The sequence below is a fragment of the Rhinolophus sinicus genome, chromosome 16, assembly GCF_057876585.1.
Source record: "Rhinolophus sinicus isolate RSI-liver-muscle chromosome 16, RSI-T2T, whole genome shotgun sequence".
NCBI classification, from domain to species: Eukaryota; Metazoa; Chordata; class Mammalia; order Chiroptera; family Rhinolophidae; genus Rhinolophus; species Rhinolophus sinicus.
The window spans coordinates 69,770,009-69,788,629 of NC_142516.1; the positions used below are offsets into that span (position 1 = coordinate 69,770,009).

Below are 18,621 nucleotides of genomic sequence, written 5' to 3' on the forward strand. Positions count from 1 at the left end.
AACTATCATCATTAAGACGTTATGTCAGATGCTTTACACAAATTAAATGGTATTTTAAAATAGATGTCTCCCCTCCCCCATTTAGCAGATCCGAGGAAACAAAGCTTCAGAGAACTGAGGTAGTCAAAGGTGAAATAGCTGGTAAGTGCAGTCCGTGTGATTATTGGGTCAGTGATTCTGAAGCCCTGTACTTACTGCTTTTCAATGAACCAACACCTTATAGGCTGACGTCTCTAATGTATCAGTTTGAATCAAGTTTGAATCAGAGGCAATTTGATAATTACCATCAACCCTCTAAGGACATTTGCACTGGTTTTGTTTTGAATGGTCATAAATTGTTCTCCAAAATGTGGGCCCTTCTCTATTCATGTACCAAAACTTCATTGAATATCTGTGAGTGAAGCAGTGTGCTAAATACTGGAGATGCAAAGATGATTGAGCCCTGCTCCTTGACCCTTGAAGAACTCCTGGCCTAGAAGGAAAACAAGGAATTACAATGCAGAATGGCCAATCCTCTGTTAAGACTCATTTCTTCCTGCCTCTCAGAGTCAAGTCTCACACTCCTCCACTCGTCCTCCTCCCTCTGTCCACTCCTTATGGTCCAGCCTGCTCTGGAGTCCTTCACTTTGCACGCCAGCTGAGTGATCTCATTCATACCCTCGGCAATGCTCAGATTTCTCTTGTGAGTTTCGATGTATCCACTGCAAACTGAGCATCTATCCAGACTTGGCTATCCAATGCCCAACCCAAACCTATGTATCTATAATAGAATTTTATATTGAATTTTTCATTTTTCCCCAAAAACGAGCTTCACGACCTGTGGCCCTTTCACAATGAAGTACTACCATGTCACATTGTTCTACAAAACAGCAACCTTGGGCTTACCCTAGCCTCCTCCCTCTGTGCCAGACCCAAACAAGTCATTAAAATTAATATTTCTATGACTTTAACATTTGTCATTTTCTCTACCTCTGATGCTACTAGAGCCTCGGTTCAGACTTTCATGATCTTTAAATGCTATATTGCAGTATTCATGTCATTTTATCTGGCATTAATCTCTACAAATTTTAACATGCCCAGTTTTCTCAGAGTTATCTCCCTAAAATGAAATCTTGATCATGATACTCCTTGATATAAAACCATTTATTTCACATTGTTGTAGACCTTAGTAGAGTATATAAAATCTGGACCCAGTTTATTTAATGGACCTTGTTTCTGGCTAAGTCCTTTCTCACCCTTATTCAGCCTTGTTCAATCACTTATATGTCCCCTAACATGGTATACTATTTCACACCATCATGTTTTGACTCAAAGTACTGGTCCATTTGTCAGAAATGCCTGTGATACATCCTTCCCTTCCACTGTCAGGATTCATCTGGTAAACAGTTCAACATTCAGTACCTAGTTTAAGATTCCCCCTTTTCTATATGGCCCTTTCTAGGGTGGAGGTACAAATAAATGACTGTAAAAAAAAGAGAATAAATCTGCTATGATAAATTTCCAAAATTATTACAATATCAAAGTAGACTTCAGAACAAGGACTATTATCAGAGATAAAGGTAGATATTAAATAAACATAAGTGAGTCAATTTACAAAGATACATAACAATCGAAAATATGAATAAACCTAACAACCTTCAAAATACATGAAGAAAAATTGATAGAATTGAAAGGATAAATACAAATCCATAATTATCATTGGAACCATTAACACTCTTTCAGAAATTGATATAATAGGTAGAAAGGAGATCAGTAGGTATATAAAAGGACATAAATGACACTATGACCCAAGCTCACCTAAATTTAATTTTTGGAACACTCTAGCTTCCAAAGCAGAATACATATTAGTTTCAAGTGCACCTGGAACATTCACCAAGACAGGCTATGTATATTCTGTGCCATAAAACAAACCTAAACAAATTTAAAAGAACTGAAATCATATAAAGCATGTTCTCTGATCACAACAGAATTAAAAATTAGTTACAGAAAGATACCCAAAAACTCACTCAATTTTTACACAATAAACAACACACCTCTAAATAACTCATGGGTTAAAGGGAAACTAAAAAAACATTTTGAACTAAGTGAAAATGAAAATTCAGCACATTAAAATGTGTAGAGTGCAACTAAAGCAGTGCTTAGAGGGAAATTTATAGCATGGCATGATTATATGAAAAGACAAAGCATTCTAATATGTTTCTACCTTAAAAAACTATAAACATAAAAAGCAGATTAAGTCCAAAGTAAGCAGAGGATACAAAGCAACTAGAACAACGAGAACAATTTTGAAATTGATTGACATTTGACAGCAGACACATGAGGGACATCAGTTGAGATCATAACTGTCCAGGTAAGCCTGAACTGTTGACCCTAAGAATCATGAGTATGCAAATGTTTATTGTATTAAGCCACTAAGTTATGGGGTGGTTTATTAGGTTATCAATAGCTACCTACTGAGAGAAGTTTTCACAGGTTTCACAGGTGAAGTGACATTTGAATTATATTTTGAAGGATGAATAGAAGTTTGGTTTTTCTTTTCTTGTTGTTTTTTTTTTTTTTTTTTTTTTGAAGGTTTTTTTAGGTGGTAATGGGGGAGGTGTCATAGAAATACCCCCAGTCTATTCTGTCTGTGGCAAATTGGTCTCATAGTGATTTCATGGCATCCTAATTCCTCTTTCCCTTGAGCCATTAAGAGAATAGCACAGGACTATCTAAAATAAAATATAGAGCCCCTGACTTAAGGAGCTTACAATCTATCTGGAACGATACCACCTATGTTAAGGAAATACCAGGAGAAGAAAAAGGGGCACAGGAATTGGTACATCAGGGCCTAAAGGATACCAAAGCAAAGACTGCTAAAACCTGAACTGCCGGTACCACCCTTCAGTAGTTCACTACCCAATGCCTGATATTGTTATTTAACGTTTCCTGTTTGGATGCACTGCTGCCACGCCGGAACTGTGTTATTCTGAGTTTCAAAAGCAGAGACCACATCTTCTATATCTGTGTCTCTTCCCACAGCAACTAGCACAGCCCTTGCCATTTAGGTGCTAAAAAGCAAAAAAAAAGAAAGAAAGAAAAAGAAAAAAAAAAAAGGTTTAGAGTAAATGGGGTTTAGAGGGGGTCAGGTATTTTCCACAGCCATCAGCTCCAAGGCAGACCAGGGTGGGTGTTGCCACTTTAACGATGGTGTCCTGGCTGAAGGCCAAGACTTAATTGTTGATGACCCTTCCCTTTCTGCAAGCCACTGTTAAGGACAGCAGGGTCACAAAAAAGTTCATGAAAGGCCTAAAGAAGCCAAGCCAGCTGTGATGGCTCTGGAGGTCCCGTACCCACAGCCCTGCAAAAGCAGAATGCCAAGGCTGCGCTGTGGGAAATCGACACCCCAACCTTATGCCTCACCTCCTAGAGATGGAAGTTCACTTGGATTCTGTCTCTTAGTTGCCAGCGGTGCCCTAAGGTACATCCTGCTGCCCTGGGTCACCTGTCTCAAGGATTCCCCCTAGTCGTCTTCATTTGTGCATGTATGCTTATTATTTTTGAAAATGTTGAAATTACAGAAGATTATAAAGAAGAAAATAAAAGTTAGTTTTCCAGCAACCCAGAAATAATAAGTTTTAACATTTTGGTATATATTTGTTGTCTCTGTGTGTGTATGTGTATAAATTTCATGTTATTTAAACTGTGTTTTTCAGTCAACAATATACTATATCTTTACATGTCAATATGCTTCCACCAAAACATTCTGGCATTTGTCTGGTATTTCATTGTGTACCATAATTTATATCAATAATCCATTCTGTTGGCTATTTAAATTATTTCCAGGTTTTGATTATTATCAGCAATGCTTCTATAATGGATAAATTTGGGGGCACATCTTTGTGGCTTAGGGTATAACATAAAAGTGGATTTTCTGGGCCAAAGGATATACATTTAAGACTTATGCTACATATTTGTGATATTGACCTCTAGACAAGGGCTACCAATTTATAGTAACATTATATAAATTATTTTCCACATCTCTTCACAAACATTTTTTCTTATCCATTGATAATTTTGTTAATCTGTCTCAAAGATTTTAATGTTTCCTGTAGATGGCTTTTCATATATTAAGTGCAAAAAGCAGAAAACAGAAAGTGAAATATCAGACAAGTGCCTTGATTGTTTTGTTTACTTGTTTGTTGGTTTAGTGTGGTGTTCTTTGTTTGTTCTGGGCTAAGTGTGTCTGAAAAAGACAAACTAAACCAAGCTTGACTCCCGAGGAGGCCCCTTTTCTTCCCTGGAGCAAAGCCGTGGAGTGCTCCGGTCCTGGTAGTCCTTATGTCTGTTTTGGAAACAATGTGAGAACTGATGACATTTCTCAGTCATCAAACTTTTCCATCATCTGTCAAATTTTCATTTCAAATGCTTCCCTAGTAAGATCTGGGCTTACCTTGTTGGTATTTGTGATGTTTTCTGTATTTCTCTTTATCTACTTTTCTGCACACTGTGGGCCATTGGTGAACTATGAAGAAAAAGAGCCATGTATTAAACTTGTAATATTGGAGGCAAAGAGACCAGGGTTCTAATACTGCCTCCACTAACCACAGCTGTGCAAGTTCCTTAGCCTGTGTGGGGGCCGCGTTTCCTCGTTGCAAATGGATCTGTATTGCAGTTCAGGAGCAGTGGTGTTGGTTGTGAGTGGGAAGGAACTGTTATTCAATACTCACTTGTGCCAGATACTGTGTACATATTACCTCGCTGGTTAGGTATTATTTTTCTGCATTTTAAAGATGAGGAATTTGAGGTTCAGAAATGTGAATTAAATTGCCCAGGTCATAGAGAGAGCAAATTACAGCTATAATATGTAGTCTAGGTTTGCCTGACTCCAAAAGCCTATTCTAAATATGAGTAACAGTAGAATTATTTTCATTTATTTGCTCATTAAGTATTTAAGACCTACTATGTGCCAGACACTGTACTCAGATCTAGGAGTTCAGTGATGAATAAATTAGATATGGTTCCTGCCTCATGAAGAGTGCAGTCAAGTGGGGGGGAAAGAGACATGAAAAAATAAAGTTACAAATACGAGGCTGACAATTAAGTTCACGAACTCATCCTAGAAAAAGTGCTGCATACGTCACTGCTGACTATCACTACCATCACCTTGAAAGTATTTCCCTTGGGAAGCTATGCACTGATGCCAGCACCTAGTCCACCCTTCAGAACAGTTTTGAAACTCTTTCTCTGGAATGGCCATCAGAGCTGTCGTCATGTTACCCTTGATGTCCTGAATGTCATCAAAATGTCTTCATTTCAATAGTACCTTTATCTTCGGGTAAAGAAAGAAGTCATTGGGGGCCAAATCAGGTGAGTAGGGAGGGTGCTCCAACACAGTTATTCGTTTACTGGCTAAAAACTCCCTCACAGACAGTGCCATGTGAGCTGGTGCATTGTCGTGATGCAAGAGCCATGACTTGTTGGTGAAAACTTCAGGTCGTCTAACTTTTTCAAGCAGCCTTTTCAACACTTCCCAATAGTAAACCTGGTTAACTGTTTGTCCTGTTGGCACAAATTCATAATAAATAATCCCTCTGATAGCAAAAAAGTTAGCAACATCGTTGCAACAAGTTCACGAACTTGTCAGATTCGTGTGATTACCACTTGTGAGCAATACAATGACATAAAAGAACAGGGTGCTGTGAGAGAATAACAGGGGAGACCTAATTTGAATTCAATGGCCAGGGAAGACATTTCTTAGATTGAGACCTAGACGATAACTGGGAGTTAATCAGGCAAGTATGGGAAGAGCGCTTCAACCTTACGAGGTGGATGGAGCAGCAGAGGGTAGAGAGCTGATCCAGCCGGCCCCCAACAAGGCTCGTTAGGAAATGGAGGTGCCCTGATGATGGCCACAGCCAGCTTTCTAAAGAAGGGTTTTGGCCATGTCCAAGTATGTGGTATTTCCTTAACATGTTATGTACTGGGAAAGTCCTACCAGACGTGGAAGTGGCCTCTCCCTTCCCTTGGAAACCCTGGCATGCCATCCAGTTTTGCACCTCCCAGCCTATTGCCAGTCAGCGATGCTGACCTCTTGGCCCCCCAGGGCATGAAATTCATATTATTGTGCCTTGCTTGTTTCTCCATGTTCTGAGATCCGTGGGTCAGAAAGCTGGAGCAGAGCACGTCGGGGCACTCTTGCCCACAAGTTTTCTTCATTTCATACCTGGAAATTACATGCTAAAGATTCAGATGTTCCAGAGAGACGTTGCTCAGCCTTTTGACTAACTGTATAATCATAAGCTCAGGAAATCCAGCGGTATTTATGTGATGGAGTCAATATTCTGGATAACAGTGGAAAGGATTAAATGGAAGATGAGATTAAAATACAAAGCTCTTTCAGAGAGTACAAAAATAAACTGAGCAACATTTCTGGATTACAGAAAGAATAAAACCGAGTCACTCATTCTGGATAAGGGAGGGAGCAGTAACTTGTCTAACAATTCTGGGCAAGGGTAGATCTTTCTGGATGATGGGGAAGGATGGCACTGAGCTGTTTTTCTGCAGAACAGAGGGAGGCAGCCCAGAAAAGGAAGCAGCATCTTCAGCCCACGAGAACTAGCCAACAGGAGGGAGTGTGAGCCATGATGACGTCCTAGTGTGGACATCAAGCACAAACAGAGGAAGCTGTGCCTGGGGACGCAGGTGCCCTGGAGTTTGTTTATTTCCAAGGCCTTCCATTGCTGCTCCATATGGCCTGGGGCCAGTAGACCTCACAGTCTCAGCCACCATGTTCTTAAAGCATGTTTGTGACTCTCCCAGGCTTTCACAGCGACAGAGATACAAAGCTAGTATCTTCTTCGAACTGCCCCCATGAATGACCTCGGAATAAAATGTGGAGATGCTAAGAATTGGACAGTTTAGTCATTGAGACTTGTGAGGTGTTACAATCAGAAGGGAAATTAGTCACATCCAGTCTAAATCCTTCATTTTACAGTTGAGCACACTGGGGCCTAGAGATGGGAAATGACTTGTCCACGGCCTCTCAGGCAGACCACGGCAGAGCGGGGCCTTGAGGGTACTGTGCTGAGTGGAGTAAGAGGAAGACAAACACCATATGATTTCACTTACGTGTGGAATTTAAAGAACAAAATAAACAACAACAGAAAAACAGAAATAAACGCAGATCCAGAGAACATTCTGATGGTTGCCAGATGGGAGGGGGGTTGGGAAGATGAGTGAAAAGGGGGAAGGGATTAATAAGTACAAACTGGTAGTTACAAAATAGTCATGGGGATGTAGGATATAGCATAAGGAACATAGTCAATGATATTATAATAACTCTGTGTGATGCCAGGTGGGTACTAGATTTATCGGGGTGATCACTTCATGAGTTGTATAAATGTATAATCACTATGTTGTACACCTGAAACTAATACAATATTGTATGTAATCTGCAATTGAAAAATGAAAAGTTATTAAGAAAAAAAGACCAAGAAAATGAACTCTGTGAATTAGGCACAGTGCCAGATGTTTCTTTGTATTTTTAAACCCTCATTTAATTCTCATAACAACCCTATGAAGGAGATATTAGTTCCATTTTACAGCTGTTGAACTGAGACTCAAAGAGATTAAGTATTTTGTCTCAGGCCACAGTTGTGGCCAAGTCAGTATTTGAACCGAGCTCTGCTTGAAAACTGAGCCTGAGCTTTTTCTCCTCCAGCTGACTGGAACCATCAATTGGTTCTTAAGATCATTGCTGATGTGATAAAACCTGGGACAGAAATTAGGCAAGACTAGCGGCATCTACCTTTCCTGTGGTGCGTCTGACAGGGAGGAGCAGGTAATTCTTTCCTCAGGCATGAAGGCTGGGCGATTAACAGAGTATTGACTCTATTCTCAAGTCATAATTCGCGTTATGGAGAAATCATCATGTGGGTAAATTAAGCGTCTCTGATCTCATTTTATGTATGGTTACTCCAATGGCTAGTTTCCCTTGGCCTGTGTACTCTCTCTGTTCTTACTGAGAAATACTTATGGCCCAATCTAATCCCTTAGCTTTGATGTTCACACAGGTTATTTAGAAAATTCTGCATATAATTTGCTTCTGACACAACTGTGGCCAATAACCACAAAATCCCTCTCATTACTAGTCTTTCTATGACAAGTCCTTTAAGAAATGAGATCACCTTTAGATGAATTATTAATAAAAATTAAAGCGATAGCCAGTAGCATGGGTATGTTTTGGCGGTTGGCCAACAAATAAACCATCTGTGTGAAAGAAAACATGCTGACAATTTTGGACTCTGGTCTCTGTGGCCACACTGATCAGTGACCTCACTGGTAATTACCCAAATTAATTGCCCTCTGGATTGCGTTCTCTCATCACGAAAACTTCTTTTCCCAATTCCAACCACGTGGGTTAAAAAGGAGAAAACAAAAGCCCACACTGCTGCCCACACCCAGAAGCCCCTTCTGTCAGGGATCGCGAGTGGACCCTGGAGAGCCGTTAGCGGGCTGAGGAGGGCCGGGCATCACCGCATACCATACATAGGTGGAGGGCTTGTTATTCTGTTTCCCGCCTACGAGAGGATACCCCTATTGTTTCTGAAAATGCTGACCAGGACCCACACTTCCAACAGAAATTCCTTTACCCCTCCAAGAGCAGCAAAAGCGGCAGAAGCACCAGCCACAGATAAGTGTTTTTGATGAATTGCAAGATGGAGAGGGTTTGCAGTGCTCCCAGCCTTGCTGATACCGAATGCCTTTAAGATACAGCCTTTCCCATCCTAATCTACAAAGGAAACAGGAAAAAGGAACTTAAAACTCCCTGTGCTCAGACAGAAATGAGACTGTTACAGCCTGCTTCTGTGCTGTTCCTTCTTGCCTCTGACTTGTAAACAAGACCTAGTAGAACATGAGAATGGAAAGTCACAAACCTCTGGGTGTTTGAAAGGATCCTTGGGACCTCATGCACATCTGCGGAAACTGGATGGAGAGATTTGGGGAAGTATGGACTCTTTAGCCGGCTTAGTTCTCTACGGAGTCAGCTTGCTCCTTTCTGGTAAGATGTGGCTTTAGTTTTTTTGATTTAGTATTTTTTATTTTTTATTTTTTTAAACAGACTTAGTGATTCTGGGCTCTCTCCACTATTTCTTAGCGCTGGTTAACAAGAAGCAGCTGTGGCTTAGGCACTGTTTATTTAATATATAACGCTCCATTTAATCTATGTAAGGACTGCAATGCAAAGTCTTTGTGGCATGGACTAAATTTTCTAGTTTCTCTTCTGCATAATTGCCCCGTGTTGCCATGCACTCTATGAGGACTGATAATCTCACTTTATTTGAAGAGATTCACTTACTATGTATGGTGCATTATTTTACTGCTCCTCATCTGGGATTATTTCCTTATTTTGAAAAAGAACAAGAAACCTGGTTTTACCTGCTTCAAAGAAAATCTTAAATAATTTTTTAAACACTGAAATTTATGCTGAGAATTATGGGGGCCCACTTAAGGCAGTGTACAGATTGTCATTTTTAAATGAGAGCTAAAAGTCTTTTCTATAGATTTCGTGGCTGTGTACTATTTTAATCAAAGCAGTCAAATTAGTCAAAATAGGTTTATTGTTTTTTTCTTATAGTTGGGGCCAGGGAGGTTAAAGCTATATCATTATTTTTATTGAAAACATTTGGCATATAGTAATTCATCTGCTGTATTTGGCCCAATGAAATGAAAGTTTAGGCAGTTACCCAGATCACTGGGTGCAGGACAGTATGGAGACCTGTTGCAGAGTCAAGGAATGGTTGGCTTGAATGTGTTGAGATTTAGTGTCTGCTGCTCAGATTCTCTAAATAGTGGCATGCCTCTCTAGTTTACTTACTCTATGGGCCACTGGCTGAAAGTGGTATCAAACCCTGGAGTGCAAATCATAACTCTAATCACCATCAATCTCTCCCCTTCAGTTTGAAAGCATTCTAGTGATTGTAATGGAAATAGAATTGATATTAGAAATGGGGAAAATTTATTGAACTTAATGGTGCGGGCTATATTACATTAATAGAATTTGATCAAAATATACACACGTATTTGATATATTATTTTTATATTTTTGTATATGTTTGAAATCTTAGTCAAAAACAAATCCCATAAAATAACAGAATTCTATGTAATTTGTTTATAGCTCTTCAGTTTGCTTTCAACAACCAATTTTATTGAGGTTTTAATAATATTTTTAAGACTAAGAATATGTAATAAAAATCGCTGAAAATGAAAGATTATCAGAAATGGTTTCAATAGTTATGTAGAAAGTGTTTATATTGATATAGAAATAATATTGTCCCCCCCAATAATATGCATCTTTAAATGAAATAATCATCATGATTCCATTTTGTTTTGCTTTTTTTCCTGTGTAACATATTTATCAATGCCATGAAATCTGGAATTGATTCTAAACCAGGGATTATAGTAATCAAAGCCCAGGGCTTTATATTAATAGTTGTTCTGAGATACTTTTTAGGTTTAAATAATACATACATAACTGTTTTAATTCATTCCTCTCTTCCCAAAATTGACCATTATAACTTAGAAAAGCTGTCATAAAATCAAACACACAAACAAAACAAAAACACAAAATCAAACAAAAAAGGTTATGTGGCCAAAAGAGTTGCTCCACGTTTAGACCTTAGTTCTCTGAAAACCCAACACTTATTTCAGCAGGGAGAAGCCCAGGGAGAGGGGTTTCATGTTCCTGTTCAAAAGAGAGGGTGACACTAACAAGGCTGGTTTCTGGGGTAGGTTTGTTGTGTTGAATCCTAACTTACATTCCCAGTCTAAGCCTCCATGGATGCGGATACCCAGTGTTTGGTAAGTGCCATAGCAAGGATCCACCACGATCACGTCTCCAGGCATGGAAGCCCATTCTTTAAACCAAACTCCACCGGTAGACAATAGTAATGGAGCATGGGACTTACATAAGGCTTATGGGTTTATCTCTCTAGTCAGTTGGTTGTTTCCCATTCCTTTTTCATGTGAACAAATAGAACTGAAAAATATGTCATATTTGCCTCAACAAAGGTGGCTTTGGGTGGCAGACGTCAACCCATAAGAGGGTTGAAAGAGGTATGTAGTTTTCAGAAGACTTCCCTCAAACCGACCTAGATTCTGGTAGTTCTCTTCCCAATTAAGAATCATGGCCAATTTCAGGTTACAAACAAGTTGCAAGAAACATACCAGCTTTTCCTTATCTCTCCATCATCACTAAACCAGGCTGCTCTTTTATAAAGAGTTGTATGTACAGAAAAACAAAATCACTCTGCTTTCTCATAGTATGTCCTATATGATCAACACTGATCCAATGGGAAGTCTATCAGCGTGCCTTCATTTCTCTTTCCTGTCTCATTTGGCATTTTAAATAAAAACCTGGATTCAGAGGTAGTGGATATGTTGTCTGGGATGGCAGAAGAAATCCCATTTAGGCTTACCTCAGAGATATGGCAGGTTCCGTTCCAGACCACCACAATAAAGTGAGTCATACTTTTTTTTGCTGGTGGAGGGTTTTGCTTTCAATTTGTAAAAAATGCAACATCTGTGACGTGCAACAAAGCAAAGTGCTATAAAACAAGGTATGCCTGTATTAGGTCAGGAAGATGATTCCAGAAGGAACCTCATTAGGGCTGGTTTTGGAAGGATAGTAGCAAGTCTGACTAATCAAGGGTGGAGGTCTGGAAGCTGAGATCAGAGACACACCTGGGAATTATGTTCGGAGAGGAGTTTTGCTTTCTTCACAGATGCTCCCTCCTAAGCATTGCAGTTGTTGGGAAGTTTCTGCATTTCCTTTTCTGCCCTACCCTGGAGAGCTTCCTGTAAGAGCCTAGTTCTTTTAAGACATTCCTCCAGTAGGACAGAACTCTTCCAAGTCCATCTCAGAAGACTATGCTATGTCCATTAGGGCATGAAGATGGGTGAGCGCCGAATTTGTCTCACGTTATCAATTCGTCTCCTGGGGCCCTACTCCTAAAAAGATGTGTGTGTGTGTGTGTGTGTGTGTGTGTGTGTGTGTGTGAGAGAGAGAGAGAGGAGAGAGAGAGAGAGAGAGAGAGAGAGAGAGAGAGAGAGAGAGAGAGATTGTGTCACCTGCTTATTCCCTGTAGATGGGTAATTGGTTAGAACACAGAATCAAGATTCAAATAGATTTCTCTAGGCTGGAAGGGTGGACCCAACCCGAAGGATACCATTTCAAAATAGATAAGTGTCAAGTTATGCAATTGAATTCAATAAATAAGTTATGTTTGTTCAGTGTAAGAGAAACCTGGTTAGTTAAAAGTTCTAGTGTCACCAAATATCACCAAGTTTTGGTGACATGCAAAATTCATAGGAGCCAACACATGCTCTGCTTGCTAAAAAGGTAATGCACAAGCTGAAACAGTTTGCATTAGTAGAAACATAGGCCCAAATTAGAAATAGTAATCATTTCACTTTACTGTTCAGAGCATTTCCACTGAACAATGAAAACACTGAGAAATTTGACAGCAAACGCAGTAGGGAAGAAAGAAGTTAAGTGCTTTAGAAATCATGTCACATGGGAGTGTTAAGCCAGGAGAAAAGAAACTAATAGCAGTGTTTTTAAGGGTTTCCATATAGAAGACATCATAGAGTGACATTGTATTTCCCCAGATCTAGGATCCAGGGGTGGAGGCAGTTGCACAAAGACCGAGTTTGGCTTTACTTAGGAAAACCTTCTGAAAATTGGATCGACTCCCCCATGAGGAGTGAGGTCCCACACTGGAGAGCGTTCAGGCCCAGGCTGGGTGGTCATCTATTAGGAAAGTGAAGGGAGCTCTTGGAGGGTGGTGCTTACTGCCCTGCCTTTCACACCCTTGTCATTTCACTGTCTGTCTGCAGCTCCTCACTGATCACTTAACAGGTAGATAAGGGTTCAATGTCTTTCCCATGCAACCAAACTGGGTGTGTTTTCTGAATGTGGACCCACATGTAGTCATTTTACACTGAATTTGAACTCCAGACGCCTTTTGAGGAAAAAAAGCACATGCACATGGTGACTTCCTTTTGAAGCCACTGCTCAGTGGGACTGAGGCAGAGCTCCCTGAGAAGGCAGGAGAAGGAGTAAGAGAGTGGATGGTGACGTTACAGACCTGGGTTAGGCCCAGATTCCATGGCCATGGACAAGTGACTTGATTTATCTAAGCCACAGTTTTCTCATCTTTTATGATGAGAATGTCTATTTCCCAGAGTCGTGATAGGCATCGTGTGATAACGCATGTAAAGTGTTTAACCAGTAAGAACTCTCTCAATAAAGGAAGCTAGTGTAATCCAAAAGGAAGTGTTGCTATGTACCTAGTGCTAGTTCAAGATGGATCACATCTTTTGCAGGGTGTAGGGGAGCCATTGCCACTCATAGAAGCAGGCTCTTTCTAAAGGGACCGCCACGTAGTCCAGTTCCTCACGTTTTGTGCTGGTCACTCCCCAGTTGACAAGCCAGAACAGTTGGCCTACTATCCAATGCGTTGCCTCACCTATCCTTTCATCCCCGCTCATGCCCCTTCTACTTCAGCCAGGCCCATCTCCACAATCGATGCATTCTTCCTCTTGGCTCTTTCTTGTTCATGCTGTTCCATCTGTTTGGAAATGACATTTTCTGTATTTACTCTGCAAACACAAATCAACTCCACTTGCCCAGGCCAAGTCTTCCTGATGATGCTCTTTCCCTACTTCTGAGTTCCCTTACCACACGGGCTGTGTCTTTGAGCTTTGGGCACATAGATGTAGCTGAATTAGCCTCTAACATCCTTGACAACAGAGACTATTTCTTTGTTATTCTCCATAGTGCATGTATTTGATGTTCAGTAATTTTATTGGAGTTTCATATGCCATCGTGAGAAATGCTGGTATGCTACAGCATACCTGAAAGAAGGAATGTTGTAGAAAGGGTTATAGCCACATTGAAATAATAATAATAATAATAATTGTACCAACAATAAAGCAATTTCATATATATTGCAAGTAGTATTCACTCATATCTTAAAAGGCTGCCTTATGTTAAATATTTGATGTAGATAAGGTCAAAAGAAAATCCTTCCTTAGGTGTGAAACAAAAAAGATAGACTTATGAAAGTGGGTTTAACCAGGACTTTACCTAATATTAGATATTGTACAATTGTTGAATACTACCCAAAAGATATGCATATGTTTTATTCAATAGCCATTTATTGAGTTATTGCCTGCCTATCATTCATTCATTGATTCATTCACCTATTTCAGTTAATGAAGACATACTGAGGACTTGCTTTGTGCTAAGTACTGTACTGGATGCCAGGAATGTAAAAAAGAATGAGTCATTTTTTCCCCTTGTTAAACTCACATTTTACTAGAAAAGATGAATAAAGGCATATGAATTATATGATGTGATAAATGATATAAGAGGGGTATATATAAAATCTATCTTTCCAAGAGCTACAAAATTTTTATTGGCTCCAATAAAAAAGAAAATGAAACTTTAAAATGTAAATTACATAAATATTTAGTTAAATGTCTAAAAACCTATGTCAACTTTTTTAATTGCTAAGTTTAGTATAAATTAGTAGTATTTTAAAATAATTTGTAGGTTTGATTTTTCTCACTTTGCAAGAACTCCTAATAGTAATGAATACTGCCAAAAATTATTACCAATTATAATTATGAGTTACTCATAGCCAAAAATGATTTTAAAACTAAGAAGATAAAAAGGGAAAGGGAAGAAAGAACTATCCATTAGAGGGAGAGAGAACGCTCGCAGAAGTTTTGTGAGGCTGGAATGTAGGTTGGAGATGGAGAATTAAGGTTGGGGTCAGACTGGGAAGGGCCAGGTAGGCCATTTTCAGTATCTTGTACTTCATGCTGTACATGTTGAAATTTAGCATGGTGTTTGTTCTACCATGTCTGATTTATGTCTTGGAAAATTCGCTCTGATAATAGCGTAGAGGATGGATTGACATGCTAGACATTGTAGGCCTGGACCAGTTTGGCTTCCCAATACTTCATGCAGGAAAGCCTGTATGTAGAGAGGGATCGAAAGTGTTTAGGTGGTGACACTGTAGGGGTTGGTGATTGGTTGCTTATGGGAAGTTGAGAGAGATGGGGGAGAATTAACGTTGCTCCAGAATTCTGGTTTGGGTACTGGGAGTGCCATTCAGTGTGCTGAAACATGGCAGATGGAACTGGATGGAGATGAGCTGAGATGGAGCAAGTATTCTGTACATGTTGATTTTTGAGGTTCCATGTAAAGGGGAATAGTTAGCAAAATTTGCATCTCTAGGTCTAAAGCTCAGAAGGGGATTGGGCAAGGGATTGAGACAGAACTCTTTGGTTTTATGGCAAGTGAAGCCATGGGTGTGAATGTATGCTAAGTTTTAAGTGAAAGGAAGAGAGAAAGGTAATAGCCAAGGGAATTGGTAGGAGAAGCAAATCCAATCAGATGCCTTTCCCGAGATTTTAGAGAATTGGTGCTGTGGTAGCTAAGGAAGGAGAGAGTTTTAAGAAAGGGACAGCAGAGTTTTAAGATGAGGGCAGCAGACTGACAGCCTCAGGGCCTGGCTGGGGCAAAGAGCCAGCTGCACTGATAGCATTAGGAACCCAACCTGGAAGGGATGTCAGAGGATCGGCTGGCATCACTCCCAGCCTTCAGGAAAGGGAATGTCTAAAGTTGCCTCCCTTATTTCTGGAATTTAAAACTGATAACCCAATTCCCACCAGTCTGGCCAGACTATTCCTTAACTCACATCACACGTGCAGAATGTTTTTTAGATTGAACCACACCTGCTTTTTTATACCTCCCCCCTCACTGCCCCCTTTTGTCCCTTCAGGAATCTGACTATCTTTCTCCCTGTGGTCCTTCCTAAAGGCTGCAGAGACAGGTGTGGGAAAGTGGGTCTGCCAGATGGACAGAGTCCTGACAGTTTACAACACATGTGTTGATTAGAGGGAGTGCATTCCCACTGCCTCGTGATGCTGTGTCTAACGTGGCATGGTTGTAACAAAGAGAGGGAGAAAATGTAAAGACTGGCCAAAGGATCCCATCACGCAGCCTGTTGAGGGGCACCGTGTGTGGCTGCTGTTTGCTCTCCGCTTGTTACAGACCCTTGCCCAGGGCTTGACCAGTGAGGTGTGTGCAGTGGTCACACCCATGTCAGTAGATCTGTCAGCTTTCCCGCTTTTGTTAGAGGGTGATATCATGCTTCCTGCGGGGAGCGCTGGAAGACAATGCTCGGCCACTTTCCTCCAGATACAATAGGCGGAGTCAGGAAGGCAGTATTGACATTGCTCGGGCTGGGGAGGCACTCACTGCTCTGCGGGGCCGTCGGATGGTGAACCAGCTTAACCTTGGCACAGAGGGCTTGGGTTGTGCAAGGCGTCTGGCAGCAGAGCCAAGGGGACTCCACCCTGGGAGACAGGAGTGCTTTAGACATCTGGGAATCTGGGATGGGCTTCAAATTCCGATCCCTCTGTCAAAAACAATCACAAAACAGTAATAGTATCAGCAATAAAAAAAAAAAAAGTCTACCCTAGGTGAATACCTCTGTTTACCAAGTGTTTAATATGACTTTTTTGTATCTCCCAACAGCCTGACACATTAGCTATTATTATCATTTTTTTAATAGATGGTGAAAGAGGCTCACAAAGGTTAAGGGAGTTGCCCTATGTTACAATGTAGTAGACATGCATTATTTTGGACTGTCTAACATCCCCATTTTTCAAGAGCTGCCATGATTTCCCTCTATGTGATTTTATAGGCCTGCCAACCACTGAGCACCCATCTGACAATAGCCGTTGGTTCAGATGGAGAATGAGTGACCCCCGGGGTCAGGTAGACAATTTCTCTGGGAATGTATGAGCAAGATGTGTTCTTTGTTCAGTGAGGACACTACACCTGAGGCTGCCATCTTACCTGGATGCTTGAAGGAAGCCGGTCTTGGGTAGGAGAGAATGAGAACAATAACAGAGAGAACAGAACCAAGGCGGGCCCTCTGATATTATTTTAGCACTGGGTCCTGTGGTTTTAGATCAGAAACCCATCCTGTACCTTCCAATTATGGGATCCAGTCACTCTAACTTGCTTGTACTGTTTTGAGTTGGTTTTCGTCTCTTGAAAGTGACCCCATGGTCTCAGGAGGAAATGATGGAGACCAGAGTTAAGCTGAGACTGAAACTGAACCCAAATTCTGGGCTCTTTCAAATACTTCACTGTGCTATCTTCTAACTAGTGTTTCCTGGTCACGTCAGGCTGGTTCCTGGAAAACTAGGCTGATAACAGTATGTAATCATGTGGTTTGGGGAAGACCTTTAAAAAGCTACTACTTAAAAGTACTTAGTGTTGGTACATGACAACCACTCAATAAAATCAGATGGTCTTAATTGTTTGCTTATAAACAAAGCTGGAAACTGTGATGCGGCCTCATACCAGTCCTTTCAAAGCACATCTCCATCCATGAGGGCCGGTGCCTTGATGTCATGCCAGGTGGAACTCCCCATCTTCCCGTGGTGAAACTCAACATTGGTACACTAAGCGTGGCCTTGTCTCCGGGACAAGGAGAGAAAAGCTTAGAGTTCTGCATCCTTGGACTTTTGTGAAAAATCTAGAGTGTCACATGGGGGAATTCCTTCCTGTGGCTCTACCAGCTGGCAAGATGGTGCTCCCTACTTTTCTCCTGCCAGCCCCCAATTTCCTCTTTTCTCTGGTCGGATTGAACAGATGATTTGTCTTCTGTTGGTGGCCACTTCATTTATCCCAAACCGAATTCCTTGCTCCTGGCAATTCACTGTGGAATTTTCAATTCCAAGTGGAATGTGCCTCACTTCTGCCTAAACTCATTATTAGATTTTTGGATCCATTCTGGATTGAGAGAGAGAGAGAGAGAGAGAGAGAGAGAGAGAGAGAGAGAGAGAGAGAGAGAGAATTGCTTCACGCCCATTTCATCACCATCTTTCCTCTAATTCCTCCTCCTCTTATTCTCCGTTCCTCTTGTGTCCAGCACCTCTTGATTCTACAAAACACTTTCTAATCTTTCAGGGTTGATTTAAACACCCAGCTCTTTACTATTCACTGCTACCAATGGAGAATCACAGAACAGGGTGGAGATGGTAGTTGGTTGTGGTCAGCACCTTTTCAGGAGCCAGTCTTTGCTTACCTCCCCAGGCGTTTTGAATTCTCCGTCCCTCATACTATGCTGGAGGTGTATTTCAGTCATTCCTGGCTCTTTGCAGTTTGGGACACATTCAAGCCTCCTGACCTTTGTGGATGCTGTTTCTTCTGCCCCGAATGTCCACCTCACGTTCTCTTCTTCACCTGTCTGACTTTCTGACTTATTCATGCTTCGAGGTTTATCTCAGGTGTTGTTTCTTCCGAGAAGTCTTCCTTAACCTCCTCCCATGGATGAGGGCCCTGGATTCCACCTGAGGCAAAGACATATGTGCAGGGAGATTGTCTGGTAAGCGATCCCAGGGAGCAAGAGCAGTGGACCAGGTGACCAGAACTGTGCCAGGTGCATTATCGTGCTGGCCACTGCTACAGATGCCTGGTGCTGCAGACTTTCTCAGAGGCCTTCAGAAGTGAGACGCAGAACTGTTCACCTGTGAAGGAACAGGAGAGGC

The 18,621-nt window shown here is 41.0% G+C and overlaps 1 protein-coding gene across 2 annotated transcripts in view; it reads left to right on the plus strand.

Annotated features, from left to right (window-relative positions):
• Positions 1 to 8,648: 8,648 nt before the first annotated feature.
• The window catches only part of TEK (TEK receptor tyrosine kinase), a 98,196-nt gene continuing 88,223 nt past the window's right edge, over positions 8,649 to 18,621 (plus strand). Inside the window, exon 1 of one of the 2 annotated variants that reach the window (XM_019736283.3) lies at positions 8,649 to 9,043. In XM_019736283.3, the coding sequence (XP_019591842.3) occupies positions 8,992 to 9,043 (52 nt within the window). In that variant the 5' untranslated portion in view covers positions 8,649 to 8,991. The remainder of the gene's footprint in view (positions 9,044 to 18,621) is intronic. The other variant, XM_019736284.3, reaches the window with a different exon arrangement.